The sequence below is a fragment of the Magnolia sinica genome, chromosome 14, assembly GCF_029962835.1.
Source record: "Magnolia sinica isolate HGM2019 chromosome 14, MsV1, whole genome shotgun sequence".
NCBI classification, from domain to species: domain Eukaryota; kingdom Viridiplantae; phylum Streptophyta; class Magnoliopsida; order Magnoliales; family Magnoliaceae; genus Magnolia; species Magnolia sinica.
This window is the reverse complement of record NC_080586.1, coordinates 67,811,247-67,828,593: the sequence shown is the minus strand read 5'-3', so window position 1 is coordinate 67,828,593 and position 17,347 is coordinate 67,811,247. Positions and strand designations below refer to the sequence as shown.

Below are 17,347 nucleotides of genomic sequence, written 5' to 3'. Positions count from 1 at the left end.
TCAAGTGGTATCAAAGCCTAATAGCTCCTTTTTTAATTCTTGGATTTAATTCCTGAGCTAACGATTTAAGCTATTTAAGATGTCAAATTTTGATAGCCTTTCAGTCACTAGGCCTCCACCCTTTGATGGCTCCAACTATGCTTATTGGAAAGCCAGAATGAGGATCTTCCTCAAATCAATGGATGAAAATGTGTGGCAAGCCACAGTGACTGAATGGAATCCTCCTATCATGGAAGTTACTGGGGTTGATGGTTCAAAATCTATGAAAACCACACCATATTACCAATGGACCACCCTTCAGAAAAGTGAGAGTAGTGCAAATGCTAAAGCACTAAATGCAATTACTTGCACACTATCACCGGATGAGTTCAAAAGAATCATTTCTTGTGATACTGCAAAGCAAGCTTAGGATATATTAGAAATGACACACGAGGGTACTACAATTGTTAAAAATCTAAAGTCCAACTCCTCATAACCAGATTTGAAGAAATTCATATGGAGGAAAATGAAATGTTTATGGACTTCTACACTAGATTGAATGACATTGTAAACTCAATGTGGGGTCTTGGCGATAAAATCCCAGAAAGTAAAGTGTGTGCAAAAATACTACGCTCACTTCCTGAACGGTTCAATTCTAAAGTAACCGCAATCCAGGAACTTCGTGATACGGATAATATGAGGGTTGAAGAACTAGTTGGTTCTCTACAAACCTACGAGTTAAACTTTAAAGCTCCTAAAGGTAAATCTATCGCTCTAAAATCATCTAAATGTAATTCAGAAGAAAATTCTGATTCAGAAGATGATATGGCTCTTTTAGCTAAAAAATTTTACAAAATTTTCAAAAGCAAGAAAAGGGTTGATTTTCAAAAATCAAATGACAAAAAGAAGTTTAGACCCAAATTTCAAAAATCTTTGAAAGATAGTCAATGTTACAACTGTCAAGAATATGGGCACTTAGCAAATAAATGTCCTAAAAGGGACAAACCCAAGAAGAAGGGTATGTTGGCTACATGGGATGAATCATTTGATTCTGAAGGTTCTTCTGAATAATTAGATTCTGAAACTGAGTCGTTCAATGATATTAAAGCTCTTATTACTCTAGCCAAATTCACATTTTATGATAATGACTATACATGTGAAGAAAATCAATAGTGAATGTGAAAATGAAGATGATCTTCAAGACGCTTACAATGCCCTATATAAGGAAAGTTGTAAAATTGTTACAAACTTAAACGTCAAAAAGAAAAGTTTTCTACACTCAAAAATTGTTTTGATTCACTTGTCTTAGAAAAATCACAAATTTCAGATAGTTTTGAAAAATCAAAATGTGATTTGGAATTTAAAAACTCACTAATTGTTGATTTAAAATCTAAAATTAAACTTAAAACTGAAGTATCTTCTCTTCTGAGTTTAAAGGACACATGGAAATATGCCCAAGGTGATCCAAAGTTAGAAAACTTTTATCCGGATCAAGAAAATGTGGCGATCGATCCCGGTTGGGCTATGATAAAAATCTACCTCCTAAACAAAAGTATACTCCTCCTATGTTTGTTAAAGGAGAGTCCTCAAACTCAAAAGGGAAAAGTACTTATCAAGATTTTTCTAAAAATTCAAAAACTTTTCAAAACCTAGAAACAGCCATGTCAACTTTAATCCGAATCGAAATCCACTAGCTGAAAAGATAGTTGATTTACTCAAGGAGCTATTAAAATCTAACTCTATAGGTCATTCCTACAAGGATACACAAAAGAAGACCAACTATGTTCCTAAACCCAAAACAGCTTATGAAATGGGTTCCTAAAGTCACCCGCTTGGTTGCTCACACCGCTTTCAAAGCTACAAGTCATTCAAAGTGGTACCTAGACGGTGGATGCTCCAGGCATATGACAGTGATAAAGCCTTATTCACCGATTCTGAAAGATATGACTGATGGTTCACCACATTTGGTGATGGTAGCAATCGCAAGATTATAGGCCAAGGTACGGTTCAACTTTTAATCTTCCAGGTGTTTAAAAATGTTTTATACGTTGAAGGCCTAAAGCACAACTTGCTTAGTATATCACAAATATGTGATAATAATCATAATGTTCGGTTTTCTAATCAAAGTTGTGAAATACTAAACAATAAGGGTTCTGTAATATTAACTCGGTAGAACCTCTGAAAATTGCTATATTATTAGTGAATCCAGCTCATCTAATCAAACATGTTACATGGTCCATACAGACGAGACCGACTTATGGCACAAACGTCTTGGACATGTACATTATCGAAATTTATATCGATTGAGCAAACGAGAACTTGTAAGAGGTTTACCCAAACTTCAAAAATTAGATAAAATATGTGGTGAGTGCCAGATAGGCAAACAAACAAAGAACTCACACAAAAAGGTGAATTCAAATACCACATCAAGACCACTCGAACTTCTCCACATGGACCTGATAGGACCTACCAGAACGGAAAGTCGTGGTGGGAGAAAGTATATCTTGGTAATAGTCGATGACTTTACCAGATTCACTTGGGTAGTCTTCTTAAGGGATAAATCTGAAACCCTTGAAGAAGTAAGAAAAGTTCTCAAAAGGATTCAAACTGAAAAATCTTCTCAAATCAGTAAAATTCGTAGTGATCATGGATCTGAATTTGAGAATAGCAATTTTGAGAAGTTCTGTATCGACCAAGGAATATTACATGAATTCTCTGCTCCCAAAACTCCACAACAAAATGGAATTGTAGAAAGAAAGAATAGGGTGCTTCAAGAAATGGCTAACGTCATGTTGAATAGCATGAAGCTCTCTAAAAATCTTTGGGCTGAAGCAGTCAACACAGCTTGCTATATTATTAACCGAGTCTACACTAGAAAAGATAATAATAAAACGGCTTACGAATTGTGGTTCAATAAAAAGCCTACTGTTAAATACTTTCGAGTTTTTGGCAGAGGAAGTGCTATATTTTACGTGATCGTGAAAATTTGGGAAAGTTCGATACGAAGAGTGATGAAGGTATTTTTCTAGGATACTCTTTAAACAATCGAGCTTATAGGGTTCCGAACAAAATGACTGTTGTGATTCAAGAATCCAATAATGTTGTCATTGATGATCACTTAAACACACCAATTTCTAATTCAAATAATGATGAAGTACTAATCATTGATAAACCCGATACTTCATCGAATCAGATTGATTCTGAGTTGAGGACTGTTAAAGATCATCCAACCACACAAATTCTTGGAAACCCTCTCACTGGTGTTCGTACCTGTAGACAACTTGAGGATATATGTAATTATGTATGTTTTACATCCCAAATTGAACCATCTAACGTAAAAGAAGCTCCGGCTGATGAGAATTGGATTGTTGCGATGCAAGATGAACTCAACCAATTTGTAAGAAATGATGTTTGGTATCTCGTACCAAGACCTAAAGATAAACACATCATTGGAACAAAATGGATTTTCAAAAATAAGTCGATGAATGTGGAAATATAATTAGAAACAAGGCTAGACTAGTGGTACAAGGTTATACTCAAATTGAAGGGATTGATTTCGATGAAACCTTTGCACCGGTAGCACGTCTTGAATCTATCAGACTATTTATATCCATTGCATGTTTTAGAAAGATAAAGATCTATCGATGGATGTGAAAAGTGCTTTTCTAAATGGCGATTTACATGAAGAAGTCTATGTTGAATAGACAATGGGTTTTGAAGATTCTAAAAATATTGATCATGTATATCGGCTTAAAAAGGCACTTTATGGATTAAAACAAGTACCTAGGGCATGGTATGAGAAACTAACAAAATTTCTTTTAACTCATAATTTTCAAATGGGATCTGTTGATAAAACTCTTTTTGTTAAAAAACAAAATGATCATATCTTAATGGTACAGATTTATGTTGATGATATCATTTATGGATCAACTTGTACTGACTTGACTATTGAGTTTGCAGATTTGATGAAATCACAATTCGAAATGAGCATGGTTGGGGAATTGACTTATTTCCTTGGATTGCAAGTAAAGCAACAACTTAAGGAATATTCATTTCTCAATCTAAGTATGCCTTGAACCTAATCAAGAGATTTGGATTTGAAAATGGCAAAAATTTTGATACTCCTATGAGTACTACCCCGAAACTATCAAAAGACTCTAATGGTAAAAATGTTGACTCAAAACTTTATCTGAGTATGATTGGTAGTTTGTTATATTTAATCGCTAGTAGACCTGATATTTCTCTAAGTGTTGGTATTTGCGCAAGATATCAATCGATCCAAAAGAATCTCACTTGATTGCCGTGTTAATTATTAGATATGTCGCAAATCGTAAATCTCGGTCTCTGGTATCCTCATGAAACCAATGTTCAATTAGTTGGGTACTCGCTGATTGGGCTAGTAATCTAGATGATAGAAAATCAACCGTGGTGGTTGTTTTTTCATTGGAAATTGTCTAGTTTCTGGTTTAGTAAGAAACAAAATTCTATATCACTTTCAACAACTGGAGTTATTGCAGCTGGTAATGCATGTACACACTTGTTTGGATGCAACGAATGCTAAGTGATTATGGAATTAAACAGATTCTATGTTATTACATTGTGATAATTCCAGTGCGATAAATATTTCAAAAAATCCTATTCAACATTCTCATACTAAGCATATTGACATTAGATTTCATTATATAAGGGAATTAGTAGAAGAAAATGTTATATCTCTAGAATATATTCCTACCGAAGATCAACGTGCTGATATTTTCACAAAACCTCTTGATAAAAGCAAGTTCAAAAAGATGAAATTTGATCTTGGCATGTGCATTTTAAATTGATAATTTATGCCTTATTGTATAATATTGTATATATTTCAATTTTTGTAAAATTTGCAAGTAAATTGAATTTTTGGGGTTTATACAACCAGTCGTGAGTATACACGACTAGTCGTACGACCGGTCGTAGATACCCACGACCAATCGTGGAGCACGGGTTTCACTTCAAATTGGGGATTTTTCACTTTCTTCCTCATTTTTTCTTTCTTCTCCTTGGAGCCGAACTTCGACTCGTCGAACCCATCCTTCAAGTTCTTCAAGGTTAGTGTTCCAAATCCGTTTTTCTTGCATATTTGTGTCAAGATTGCTTCCTTTTCTCTCTTGAAGCTCTCTATCTTGAAAATCATTGAGATTTGGGGTTTGGGTTGTGAAAAATCTGTTTTGATCAAACCCACTTCTCAATCCTTTGCAACTTCTTTATTCCTTTAATTCCTTGTTGCAAATGGCTTCTAGAGGAAGAAAACTACTTCACGTGGTCCTTCTTCTTCCTCCAGATCAACCCCTATCTCTAAACGTCATCTTCTTGTTCCCAATGATGATCCATCATTTGTTAGGGACATTAGATCTCGTAAGGTTATCGTTGAACATCCTGTTGATGTCAATCACATTGCTCCATTTGACATCCTTCCTATGCTTGAAGCTGTAGGTTGGACTAACTTATTGCATTGGGGTGGGCCTGCATACCGGTCCATTGCCCAATCCATGTTTTCATGTATTAGTGCATTTTCACAGGATAATTTAACTTTCCAAATTTCTACTAGAGAAGGGCCATTTGACGTTGATCGTCATTTAATTTCAGCCCTTATGGAAATTCCGGTGAATGATGAGGGTATTCCATTTCATAACTTGACTGATAAACCCTCAATGGCTGAAAAATGTATGCTAACTAAAGACTTGTGCAATATGGATGTTCAATGGACTCAAAAGGGAATGCGCTCCCGCAAGGTATTTGTTACCCAAATACGAATTCTTCACAGAATCTTTGTGTCTAATCAGTATCCACGTTCGGGTAATAAATCGACTGACTTCATTTATGGTTCGTGTTATCCATGCTATCTCAAATGGTACTCGATTTGTTTGCCTTCCTTAATCTGTCATTTTATTCTTCAATTTCGTCTCCATCCTGGTCATAGTGACATTCCATTTGCATACTTTATGACCGTATTGGCTACTCATATGTTAGTCGATATGCTGTTGATGAAGCACCTATCCATCATCCGATCTTCAACAATACAAATATTAATAAGATGAAGTTGGATCTGCTTCCCGAACAAGGTGGTGGTGTTGATGGTGGTCCTGAAGAAGCTGGTGTTGATATTAATATGGATGATATTTTTGAGGAACTGGATTCTGACTCTGCTAATGATCCCATTTTGTACCATCTGATGTTAATGCACGTCTGAGTGCATTAGAAGGTAGAGTTGAGGATATAAATGTTAAGTTGGAAAACATGTCTGTTGCTCATGATATGCAATTCAAGTATATGCGCAAATATATTAGGCGCTTGAACAAAGGCATGCACCAACTTGATCCTTCTATTCTTGCTCAATCTTCAAGTTCTAGTTCTGACTAGTTTCTATGAGACTTTTTGTATGTAATAACTTTCTTACTTAGCACTTGGCTGATTTTGATTTGGATTCTATCTATATTTTATGCTGGATATTTGTTCTTAATGTAATATTTCTGCTGAGTATATGTGATGCTATCTTGAGTTCCTCTTATTCTCTTACTTCCTCATGTTTCCTCTCATGACTTCCTTTTATTTAGTTCTCCTTTGTCATATTGTGACAAAAGGGGGAGAATGGTTTGTTCTTAATGTGATTGTGAGGGGAGTAGTAGTGGTTATGTTACCCAGGGGGGTCAAGGGGAATATATGTTTGATCTTGAATATATGTTTGATCTTGTTGAATGATAATGGTTGAATGTTGAAACTGGTTGAATGTTGAATATTGAATATTTGCAGGTGTTAACCAGTTGTTTTACTTTTGTTTATTATGGTTATGTGTTTTGTCACTAATTTGACAAAGGGGAGATTGTAAGTGCTATAGTTTCTATCCCTGTTTGTTGTCAAATTTGTAGTGCCAAAATCACTATTATACTCTGTTATATATAACTTGCATAAGTGAAGCTTTCTCAAGGATCAACATTCATAAACAAGCTAAGCTCACAACAAGCAAAGCTCTCAAGTACAAGACTCAAGATCTTGAATGAAAGAACTGCTCACAAGACAAGACTCTTGAATGCAAGACTCAAGCTGAAATCAAGACTCAAGCTGAAACTCAAGCTGATCTCAAGATTCAAGTTGAAATTCAAGCTGAACTCAAGACTCAAGCCGAAACTCAAGCCACTTTCAAGATTGAGTTACATGAAGAGTTCAACTACATCAAGACTTCAAGACTGATACTTCAAGGTCACTTGTTCCTAATGCTTCAATGTCCATACTTCATAATTGAGGTTTGTTTGACCATAGGTTGACCTTAGAAGTAGGTTATTTCGGATACATAAGTTGAATGTTATTTTACATGTGATTGGTCTGTTCTTCGACTAGTCCTAGGCCTTCTTCAACTAGTCCTAAACTTGCTTCGACCAGTCTAAGATATTCCTCGACCAGTCGTAAGTTTGTTACATATTCCGGATAAAATCTGATAGCCTTCGACTAGTCCAGGAATCTATTCGACCGTCGTAGGAACAGTGTCGACCGATCTTCGACCCGTACAATCTACGACTCGAAGTCCAACTGAACCTTTACAGGACCTACGACCGGTCGTAGGTGACCTACGACGAGTCGTAGAACGGTCAAAGCAAATCCCGCCAGATTTTTCAAATATTTATTAGAGCTTCGACTAGTCGAAGAGCACTCTAGACGATCGAAGACCCGATCTTCTCACCTATTAATAGTGCACGAATCTCAAGAAATCATCGATTTAATTAAAGTATTCAAGCCAATCTTCGTCGAACTTCGAGAGATAATTCCGTGCTCCAATATTCTCTTTCCTTAGCTTTATTTTAATTGATTTTGTTTCTTATATTCCAATCTGATTTGATAAAGAGGAATTATTATTCCCTTTCTTTGGAATCAAAATCAATTAAGGCAAGCCCTATTTGGTTTAATTTAAAATCTATTAGAACTAGAACCATTGTAATCGAGTACTGGACATTGAACTTGGACATTCAATCATCTACTTTGATATGGTTCTACCTGGCTGCTACAACGAAGGAGATTTTCACGTATTTTACATATTGTAAATTCCTTTCTATTATTTTGGTTTCTTTCAAGATTTGCCAGAAAAATCTTGTTATTTTGGTTATCTGAGGAAAGCCAGGAAAACTCAGAAGTGGGGTTTTTTTAATTGTGTAAGCCCACATACAAAGACACAATTGTAAGGGTTTTGGGTGGACCTGGGAAAACCTATTTTTAGTGAACGCTAATATCCCCTGTGTGAGGATATTAGGAGTGGAGTAGCATTTTGTGTGGCTGTTGTTTGACAGTTGGTGAACACACAGGCGAACCACTATAATCCCTTGAGTTGTGGTTGATTGTTTTATTCTTCTAATTTTTTATTCTTTTTGTGGGATGTATGTATGGTGGTGAATTTTGTAATTATTTAATTCTTTGTGAGAATTTTGTAATATCTTAGAATTTACTTTCTGCTATTCCTTTATAAGCTTGATTTTCTTTTTCATTTGAAAGTTTTTCAAGCAAGGTTTCCCTTCCATTTTTATGGTGTATGGTTGTCCCTAGAACAATACATCTTTAATTACAAGTTTTTTCAATTCAGTTTATATTTATTTTCGTATTCCTCTTCGATTTGAGACTTGATACAAAGACCTTTCTAGAAATAAGGTTGTCCTACCATAAACTCTGTTTTGGTGTAAGGTTGTCCTTAGAATAACGTTTGTATCAACCTCTCAAGATCTGAATTTTGAGGTTGTTTTACTTTCTTGCATTGTTATTTAATTTGGCTATCATTTTCTTTATTATTCCGTTGTTATAAGGGCATAATTGGCTTTGAATTTTTATTTTTTTTAAAGTGTTCTTTTTTTTGTGATTTTGATTTTGAAAAACATTTTTAGGCTTTAGGAGTGTTTGGTTAGCCACTTAGTTAATCAATTTTAGAAAAAAACAATTTTCCAAATTTCTGTTTTTTTCTGCAACGCCTAGCTCCCCATTTCCTTCAATTGTTTCCGCTTCTACAAACTTGCAAAAGGCACTCAAAAAATCGAAGATCTCTCTCTCATTAGAAGGTTTGTTAATTGCACACGAGTGTAGAGCCGTACACCTCCACACGTGCCATCACTGGTTGATCCAACCATGTTTTCCCTAATATTAATCTGGTCCACTCATTGGAAACTGGTGGATGGGTTAGAAAACTTCAGCCAAGTGTTTTAGAGCCGTACATTTGTTTTGCAAACTGTGGCCCACCTGACTAGTGGGTCAACCTAATTCTTACGCTAGGAGCCTAGGACATCAATGTGGGGGTGCCTTTGTCTCCCACTCGTTAGATGAGCAGGTAGAGACAGTGCAGTAAGTGTTGGTGATCCAGGGTTCAATCCCTGGTAGTGTTACCTTTCCAAAAAAAAAAAAATTACGGGTGCCATTCAAATGGATGGATGGATTGGATTTTGGAACCATGTGCCATGATGGCAAACGTGCAGTGTGTACATGAGTTGTACTGCACCCCTGCATGGGCTCAGCATATCTCATCTCCACAGAAGCGGGACGAACATGGCCCACCGTGATGACCGTGTGACATCCATTGTCCATACATTTCGCCATATCATGTTATGGTATGAGTCCAAAAATGAGGTAGATCCAAGACTTAAGTGGAACACGCCACCAGAAACGGTGGAGATTCAACGTTCACCATTGAAACTTTCATGGGGAAATTGTTTTTTCTTATGCATGGTTACTAAACATGCACCTTTTCACATAAGCAATTCTCAAGAAACAATTCCAAAGAAATGTTTCTTGAGAATCAATTATGCAATTGCTAGAAGCAACACCAAACATGCCCTTGTTATAATGGGTTAAGAGTGTATGGTATTGGCAACTGTTGAAAGGTTGATAGTTGAATAAGGCCCATTGGGCCCAAGTCTATGTAATAAGGACCATGGGGCCCATTCACAAGTCCATATAATAAGGTCCATAGGGCCCGTTCATGTTTACACTATTATAAATAAGAGGAGAGGGCAAGGGCTTCAATGCATCCTTTTTTTTTAACCGCTTCAATACACCCTAACCATCTCATGTTCTTGCCATCTCTCTCTCTCTCTCTCTCTCTCTCTCTCTCTCTCTCTCTCTCTCTCTCTCTCATTGTTTCTCTCTTCCACCTTTCTTCTTCTCATTGTAGAGTCTTATAGGCCCTCAAGATTAGTACCATGTAGCCGTTTAACATGCTCAAAGATTTCTTAAAAGCAGAAGGAAAAAAAAAAAGCATCACGGCCGCGGAGATGAGTAATGCTAGTTGTGACGAGAGGCGAGCAAGTGAATGAGAAGTAGAGGCAATGAGACAACCAATAACTTCATGCAAACAGACACTTCTGCAAGACACTTCTGCAACTTCAGTGATATGAGCCACTGAAACAACCATCCAACACAACGAGTTTAGATCAACTATCCAGTTCAACCAAGGATGGGCCAACTATCCAACACAAACATAAACCCAGACAACCATCCGGAAGAAATAAGAATGGACCAATTATCCAATATAAATAAACAAGTCCGAATTAATTATCCAGCTCAACCAAGGATGGGCCAACTACCCGACACAATCATAAGTTGGGACAACTATTTAGAACAAATAAGAATAGACCAACTATCCAATATAAACCACAAATTTGAGCCAACTACTCAAAGTAAGCAAAGCCAGTGCAATCATAAGTCTAAGCCAAGGCTGGGACATCCACTGGTCCAAACAAGCCCAAACCAATTGTTCGACACATGAACAGGCCCGGGCCAACTACCTAGTATAAATATTGGTCGCATCACAGATATTGAAAGACCCGTAACCCTGTGAGGCCAACCATACGCTTTGTTTTCAGTGTCGGCACATTCCTAGTGAATCAGATCAACGAGTTTTGATCGCGACCCTATTTCAGTACCACAACACCCCGAGACTTGTACCCTAGCGATCGCGCGGGCACTACGATTCCAATGCCACACGGCACTCCCCATTGCGACCCCTAGATTGGAAGTTATAGTTTTGGCACAATCCAGGTGGGCCACGCAATGCACGCGGATCCTACTTGCACAAATCCCAAGGTTGTCCAATCAACCCATCAATCACTTATGCCTCTCTCCCCATTAGTCAAAGCAACCCATGCCTTGCCCATGCCTAGCCATCCCTCTCTCCTTCCTTCTCTCCCCATTCTACCCCTCCATTTTCTTCTAATTCCCTCCCTATCCTAAAAATTCTACCACAGATTCCCTAACCCTCTCTCATTTCTACCACATTTTGCTAGCAAGAGTAGAGAGATTGAGAGAAAGAAAGAGATTATAGAGAATTAGGGAGAGATTAAGAGAGAGAGTGAGAAAAGAAATGAAGATTAGGGAGATGGTTTGAGAGAAAAGAAAGAGATAAAAGAGATTAGGAAGAGATCTAGACGTTAAGAGAAAGAAAGAAGAGGAAAGAGAGATTGGAGGAGATTGGGGTGGAGAGGAGCCCTAATCCTCATCTTCCACCTCTAAGATAATAGGACAATGATCAGATACTAGGCTCGATAAACCCCTTCGGTAAACTACCAGGAATTTCTCTAACCAATCTGAATAAATCAAAAACCTATCCAACTTTGATTTTATCGCCTTAATCTAACAATTGGACCATGTAAACTTCACCTCTCCCATCATTAAGTCCACCATTTCATTCTATCTATCCATTTTGAAAAGTTTTTCATACTATGAGTAATCCAACCCCCATTGAATTTTTCATACAAAAATCTCACTACATTAAAATCCCCTCCCACACACCATTGCAAAATTCATCCAAACTCATCCCAAAATAAAGACCTACACCCCGGATTGGTCGGACCACATACCGCTGCAAAGACCCAATTAAAGCCTGAAGACAGTTCTCGCAATAGCACCAAAACTGAAAATTGACCAATCCAGTTGTCCTCTTTTGCCCATATATTTGTATCCCAAATTACTAAGATTCCCCCTGCTGAGCCTATCACCTCAAATGCCACACATTCTTTTGATCTTCCTCCCCAAAAGGAATTCACTAATCGATAATCAACTACCCAAACTTTTGTCTCCTGAAAAGCTATTGATTGGGTTTTTATCTTTTACATATATCCCTTATGTCCCCTCTTTTGCAGACAACCCAAACCTCTGCCATTCCAACTGAGTATCCTCATTTGGGCACTGAACTACCCTGTTTATCCCTTGCCAATATTCTTGGGGACAACCGAGTCATTAGTTTATCAACTGTAGCCGAACTCATTGATCCCATGTTCTCTCTTCTCTCTCCAAATTTTTAAATACACAAAATTGGTTGATTGAGGGTCCTACCTCTCCTCTACAATTCAAACAATGCAATATAATGACCCGGCCTATCCTCTAAAGACACTACCACTAATCGCGCCATCTGAAACACTACTTTTTCAATATGTTTCATCCCCAGCGCCATAGACACTTTGCATACCTTCTGCTGAGACAGACTAGGAGTTCCAATGAAATCTAACCTCGTTAATTGGCAAGATACCAAACCATGGTTCTCTGTTTCCACTGCTAACAGAACTTCCTTGTGAACTACCACCAGACCAGAGTAGGGTTCCAACACACTTTCATGAGATTGCTGAAAGAGTACTGATGATGTTGCACACTGATCGAAAAGCTTTCCGGGGGACCAAAGCATAGGCCCTTGTATCCGATTGGCTTTTGACAAACAATGAACCTTCTGCATTCCCTTCCACAAATCCATAACTGGTTACCGACACACTTTCATTGTACTCAAGATCTTGCATGGGTTCTAACTCTACCTTGCTAAACATGACGCATTTCTCTGCCCAAACCTCTTCTAGGATTCTGTCAACCACTGAGGTCAAGTTCTACCCCTGTTTTGACACTCGGATGCTCCATTTCTCCATCCCTTGCAGTTTGAAGAAGAGAGATGACATCATTCTTCTTTCATGAATTGACCATTTGATCATCTTCAATTTCAGATATGAAAACTTTCAAACGGCCAAAGTTGTCTCCGAGCCTTGTCGGTTCAAACAACACAAATGAAAATGAGCCTTCAGGATTGCTGTACGCAAATTCTGGACATGACCTTAAGTCCCTCAGCATGTGAGGAAGAATAGGTCATGTTCTCACATTCCCTCTTCCTCACATGTTACACGATAGATATCGCATAGAGGTGCCAATTCATATATCGAAGTTGTTTCAAACTAGATGGTGTCACCCTGGCATGTGTCTCCATTAACATATGCTATGAGGCGAAACTTGCCTGCTAAAATGCCACATGTCGAGAGGAGATCAGCCCTCTCTCCATCTCTCGCCCCAGTGAGCACCACACCCTCCGTCAATGCCGTTCTGCATTTATCATTACTAACTCCTCCACATGTCGCATTGAGAGGCAACAGCGTGTCTTCAAGCGGTTACGCTGCATTAAACACACAAGTAGGCTCTTCGGTTGCTATAATTGCATGTGGTTTGAAGATAATTTGGGATCTAAACAGGCCAGGAATGCAATCTGATCATTTCAATTGGTTGCATTAGTTTGGTATAAGAGTGAGTTTTAAATCCTTGAAAGTTTTAAATACTTTAAAGTTTCCTTTCACCAATTTTCTTCCCTCTATTTCCTCTATCCCCCTGCTAAAACTGATCTTCATCCCTGATTTACCCCTGACCCAAAAACAGCACCAAATCCCCAAGCATGCACCACAAAATCAATGTTCTCCAAAAACCTAACAATGACCCAAGCAAATGGAGAAAGCAGCATGACATAAAGATGTGTCAGTAACAAATGTGGAAGGGGTGTGCAACAGCATGGTTCTAAACTCAAAAGGTCACCAACATGTCCTTAAAATTATTTAAATTAATAAAATGTTACATAATAATATATTAATATGTAAAAATTCCATCAAAATAATAATAACAAACAAAAAATAAATAAAAGATATAATAACTCAACAAAAGTACTTTTTTATATTAGACTTGTCTAGGAGCATCAAAGGCATGGACATGGATATGTGTCATGGCACAATAAAAAAAAGAGAGTATTGTCTTTGCTACATATGCCAAGATGTTATATATCTAAAAGGAACCAAGTCACTTCCCAAACAAACAAAACAAATACAGCAGAACAGTTGTGCCAAGATCCTTCAAACTAGGAAAGTTCAACATGCTTCAAACTAGCAAGGTCTGTGTCTAATTCATCAGAGAAACTTCACCATTGTGTATGCTGTACTCGCTCCATACCATGTCAGATCAGGATATCATATATCTAGAACAGATCATAAGACTCCAATATCCTTACCAGCGAAACCTCTATGAAAACCTTTGCACCTAAAAGAAACATGAACAGCTGAGCCTGCAATCCCAATATTTATTACTGCATCTGGTTTATTGAAGATAATTTGGGATCTAAACTGCCCCTCATGGGGCATTTGACATAGAGTTGCATGCATAATTTGCTGCTTTAACCAACAATTTATTGGCAGATCTGAATAGGTAAAGATACTGCAAATTATGAATTGCATCCCTCCCAAAAAGAACCCGAGGTCTTCCACCAACAGCCACAAGGGCTCCCTAGCAATCACAAGTCAAAAGCAATATCATTGTCAACAACTTCGAAGCATTTCATAGCTTGCATAGTTGTCAACTTAATTGTCCGTTTTAAAAGTTACCTGGATTTACAATTCTGAAGCCATCAGCTGTGTACCTTTCTATAATGAGTATCAATGATAATTAACAAGTTCATCAATATCTAATCCAACAAGCCATAACTCAGAAATGCATTTGACTAGTAGGAAGTTTCACACTCAATTGCAAAGGAAACCCGAAGTAAAAGATGTTGACATACATAAGGAAGAAACAAATCAGGTTTACAAGCAAATAGTAAAAAAGATTGACACCAAGTAAGCAGACAAATCACAAACTATGTAGACAAACCTCTGATATAAATCCCTCAAGGGTTAATCCTTCTAACGCATTCTTTTCTGCAGCATCTTTGTAAGGACCTTCGGCCCAAGGGCTGTAGTTGACAAAATAAATAGTGAAGGGTGTAAACATTACAAAAATAATATAATGGAGACAATATTTAGTCAGTCCCAACAAAACCTTCAAATACAAACAGCAAACATCTTATACAGCAAGATCCAAGAGGACATAAATAGCAGATTTTAAAACCTTCGCAATAAAAGCAAAAAAGAAAGTGCAATGTAGTAATCAGCCTCTATTCAAAAATCAACCAAAATCACTTCATCAGAATCACCATCACTTCTTTTAGAAACTCTAAAACCCTTATTTTTAGAGAGAGAACTGAACTTTTATTAAGAAAACTCGCCAAAGGCAAGCAACGAATACAAAGCAGAAAAACGCACTCACATCCAAGACTCATACAAGGAAGTTATACTAATAACGTCCTCAACCCTCACCCAGATATTGTTAAAACAACACCCATTCCTTGCTCTCCAAATAGCCCAGAAAACCACCATAATGAGGATCCTTGACCTGGATTTGCCGGTCCTCCCCACTCCTCCCCATGCCAAGCCCAAAGGATCGACATCACCCAATACAAGTGTATCGACGAGAAAAAATAGCCCCACACCTTAAAGGCTATGAGGCCATGAATAAAGAAGTGATCGATTGACTCCTCATTACATATGCACATGAAGCAGATGTTCAGGAGAATCATCGACCTTCGCTGAAGGTTATCTATAATGAGAATTCGCTTCTACCACACCAGCCATACAAACACTGCCACACAAAGAGGAGCCCCATAAAACCAATGATGGAACGGATGCCCAGGGAGACTATGCAAAGTCTCTAAAACCACGCCAAATCTGAACCTAGCAGAACCTTCCACTACGAAAGCACCCCACTTTGCCACCAATTGCCCAAACTCGTCGATCTCTAACCAAGCTGCTTCGAACCTGAAAGGCTTAGGGCCCAATTGACATCTGCAAATTGGAGAAAAATCGGTCGATGGTCAGAAACCACTCTCGGGAACCCACTGTAGACCACATGGGGGACTTTCTCAATCCAAGAAGCGGAGACCAGAAATTTCTCGAGGTGCGATAATGAAGCGCATTCCCGACCATTAGACCATGTGAATCTAGCCCCCATCCATTGGTAAATCTACCATCTGCCGATGATTTACCCAGTCCGAGAAAGCATTGTTAGTGATCCTACCCCCTTCGAACTTCTCATAGGAGAATTGAATGGCATTGAAATCGCTTCCAACACACTATGGGAATCCCCATGTAATCCTGACTACGTCTAATTCCTCCCAAAACTGACCCCGAAGATTCTTCGCACAGGGACCATAGACCGCGGACATAACCCATCGAAAACCCGATGAAATGTCGCACAACAGCACTGAAACAGAAAAACAACCAGCAAAAGACCCCAACTTCCTCCATCTGTTAGAATTCCATGGGAGGATAATCCCTTCTGCAGCACCCACAGCCTCGACAGAAACCCAATCAAAATGCTTCACATTCCAAAAGGATTGGCTCGTACCTGGAGGAATCGACTAAAGCTTAGATTCTTGAATCGCCACGATGTCAGCCTTCGACCTCTTGAACACCTTCTTTACCTGACTTCACACCCCAGGCCCCTCTCATTCCAGGATAGAATGATCATTGGTCACCAATCTTGCCCGGTCTTGCCCTCTTGCTACCACTGCTCTTAGTTGCAACGTCATAATTGATGGAGCATTCCAAGCTTAAAAGTTCCCTCATGTCTTTAGGAGATCACTTCGTCCTCATAAGATGCTATTCTTTGTATTGTTGCTCCACCCTACCCTTAACGAAGTGAAAAAATTTGTGCACGTCTTCATCTCCGGCACTGAAAGATAGTCCTACTTGAACTCCCACTCTTTCCAACACATCCTTGGCCCAAAGGAAATGCTTCTCGAGGATGGATTTCGACTTGAGCTCGAATTGGGCTGGATCCGCAGTCTCTGTAACCATCGGAGTGTCCTAGTCTTTCTTCGCGCAGAGGGGAGTGACGATCAACAGCGCTTCCAGCAAGTCTTTAGCCGAACAACCCATGGGTGTTCTCAAAACCGGTCCACTTTCGTTAGGACAAGAAGGCTCTTCAACGATCGCTAAAACCCTGTCTTCTAGCAACCCATCGCTATCCATCGGGGTAGGGTTGTACGCATCTGCAATAGGTTAAAATCCTGCTTGAGTGTTGTTGCTAATATCTCGATCGTCCTCATCCAGGGAAACGAATTCAGAATCTGCCAACAAGTCGATGTCGGAAATCCCTTACTCTTCAGATCTTTGCCGACATGGTCGAGTCCTTCAAACCAACCTTCGACATAACGCCCGAATCGTCGCATGTGATCTTGAAAGTCTCACGACTAGAGCCGTCA

General features: G+C 38.5%; 1 protein-coding gene across 1 annotated transcript in view; it reads right to left on the bottom strand.

Annotated features, from left to right (window-relative positions):
• Positions 1-17,347, bottom strand: part of LOC131226059 (mitochondrial Rho GTPase 1-like) — a 55,591-nt gene that overhangs the window by 21,030 nt on the left and 17,214 nt on the right. Inside the window, exon 7 of the mRNA XM_058221730.1 lies at positions 14,917-14,998. Within this exon, the coding sequence (XP_058077713.1) occupies positions 14,917-14,998 (82 nt within the window). The remainder of the gene's footprint in view (positions 1-14,916; positions 14,999-17,347) is intronic.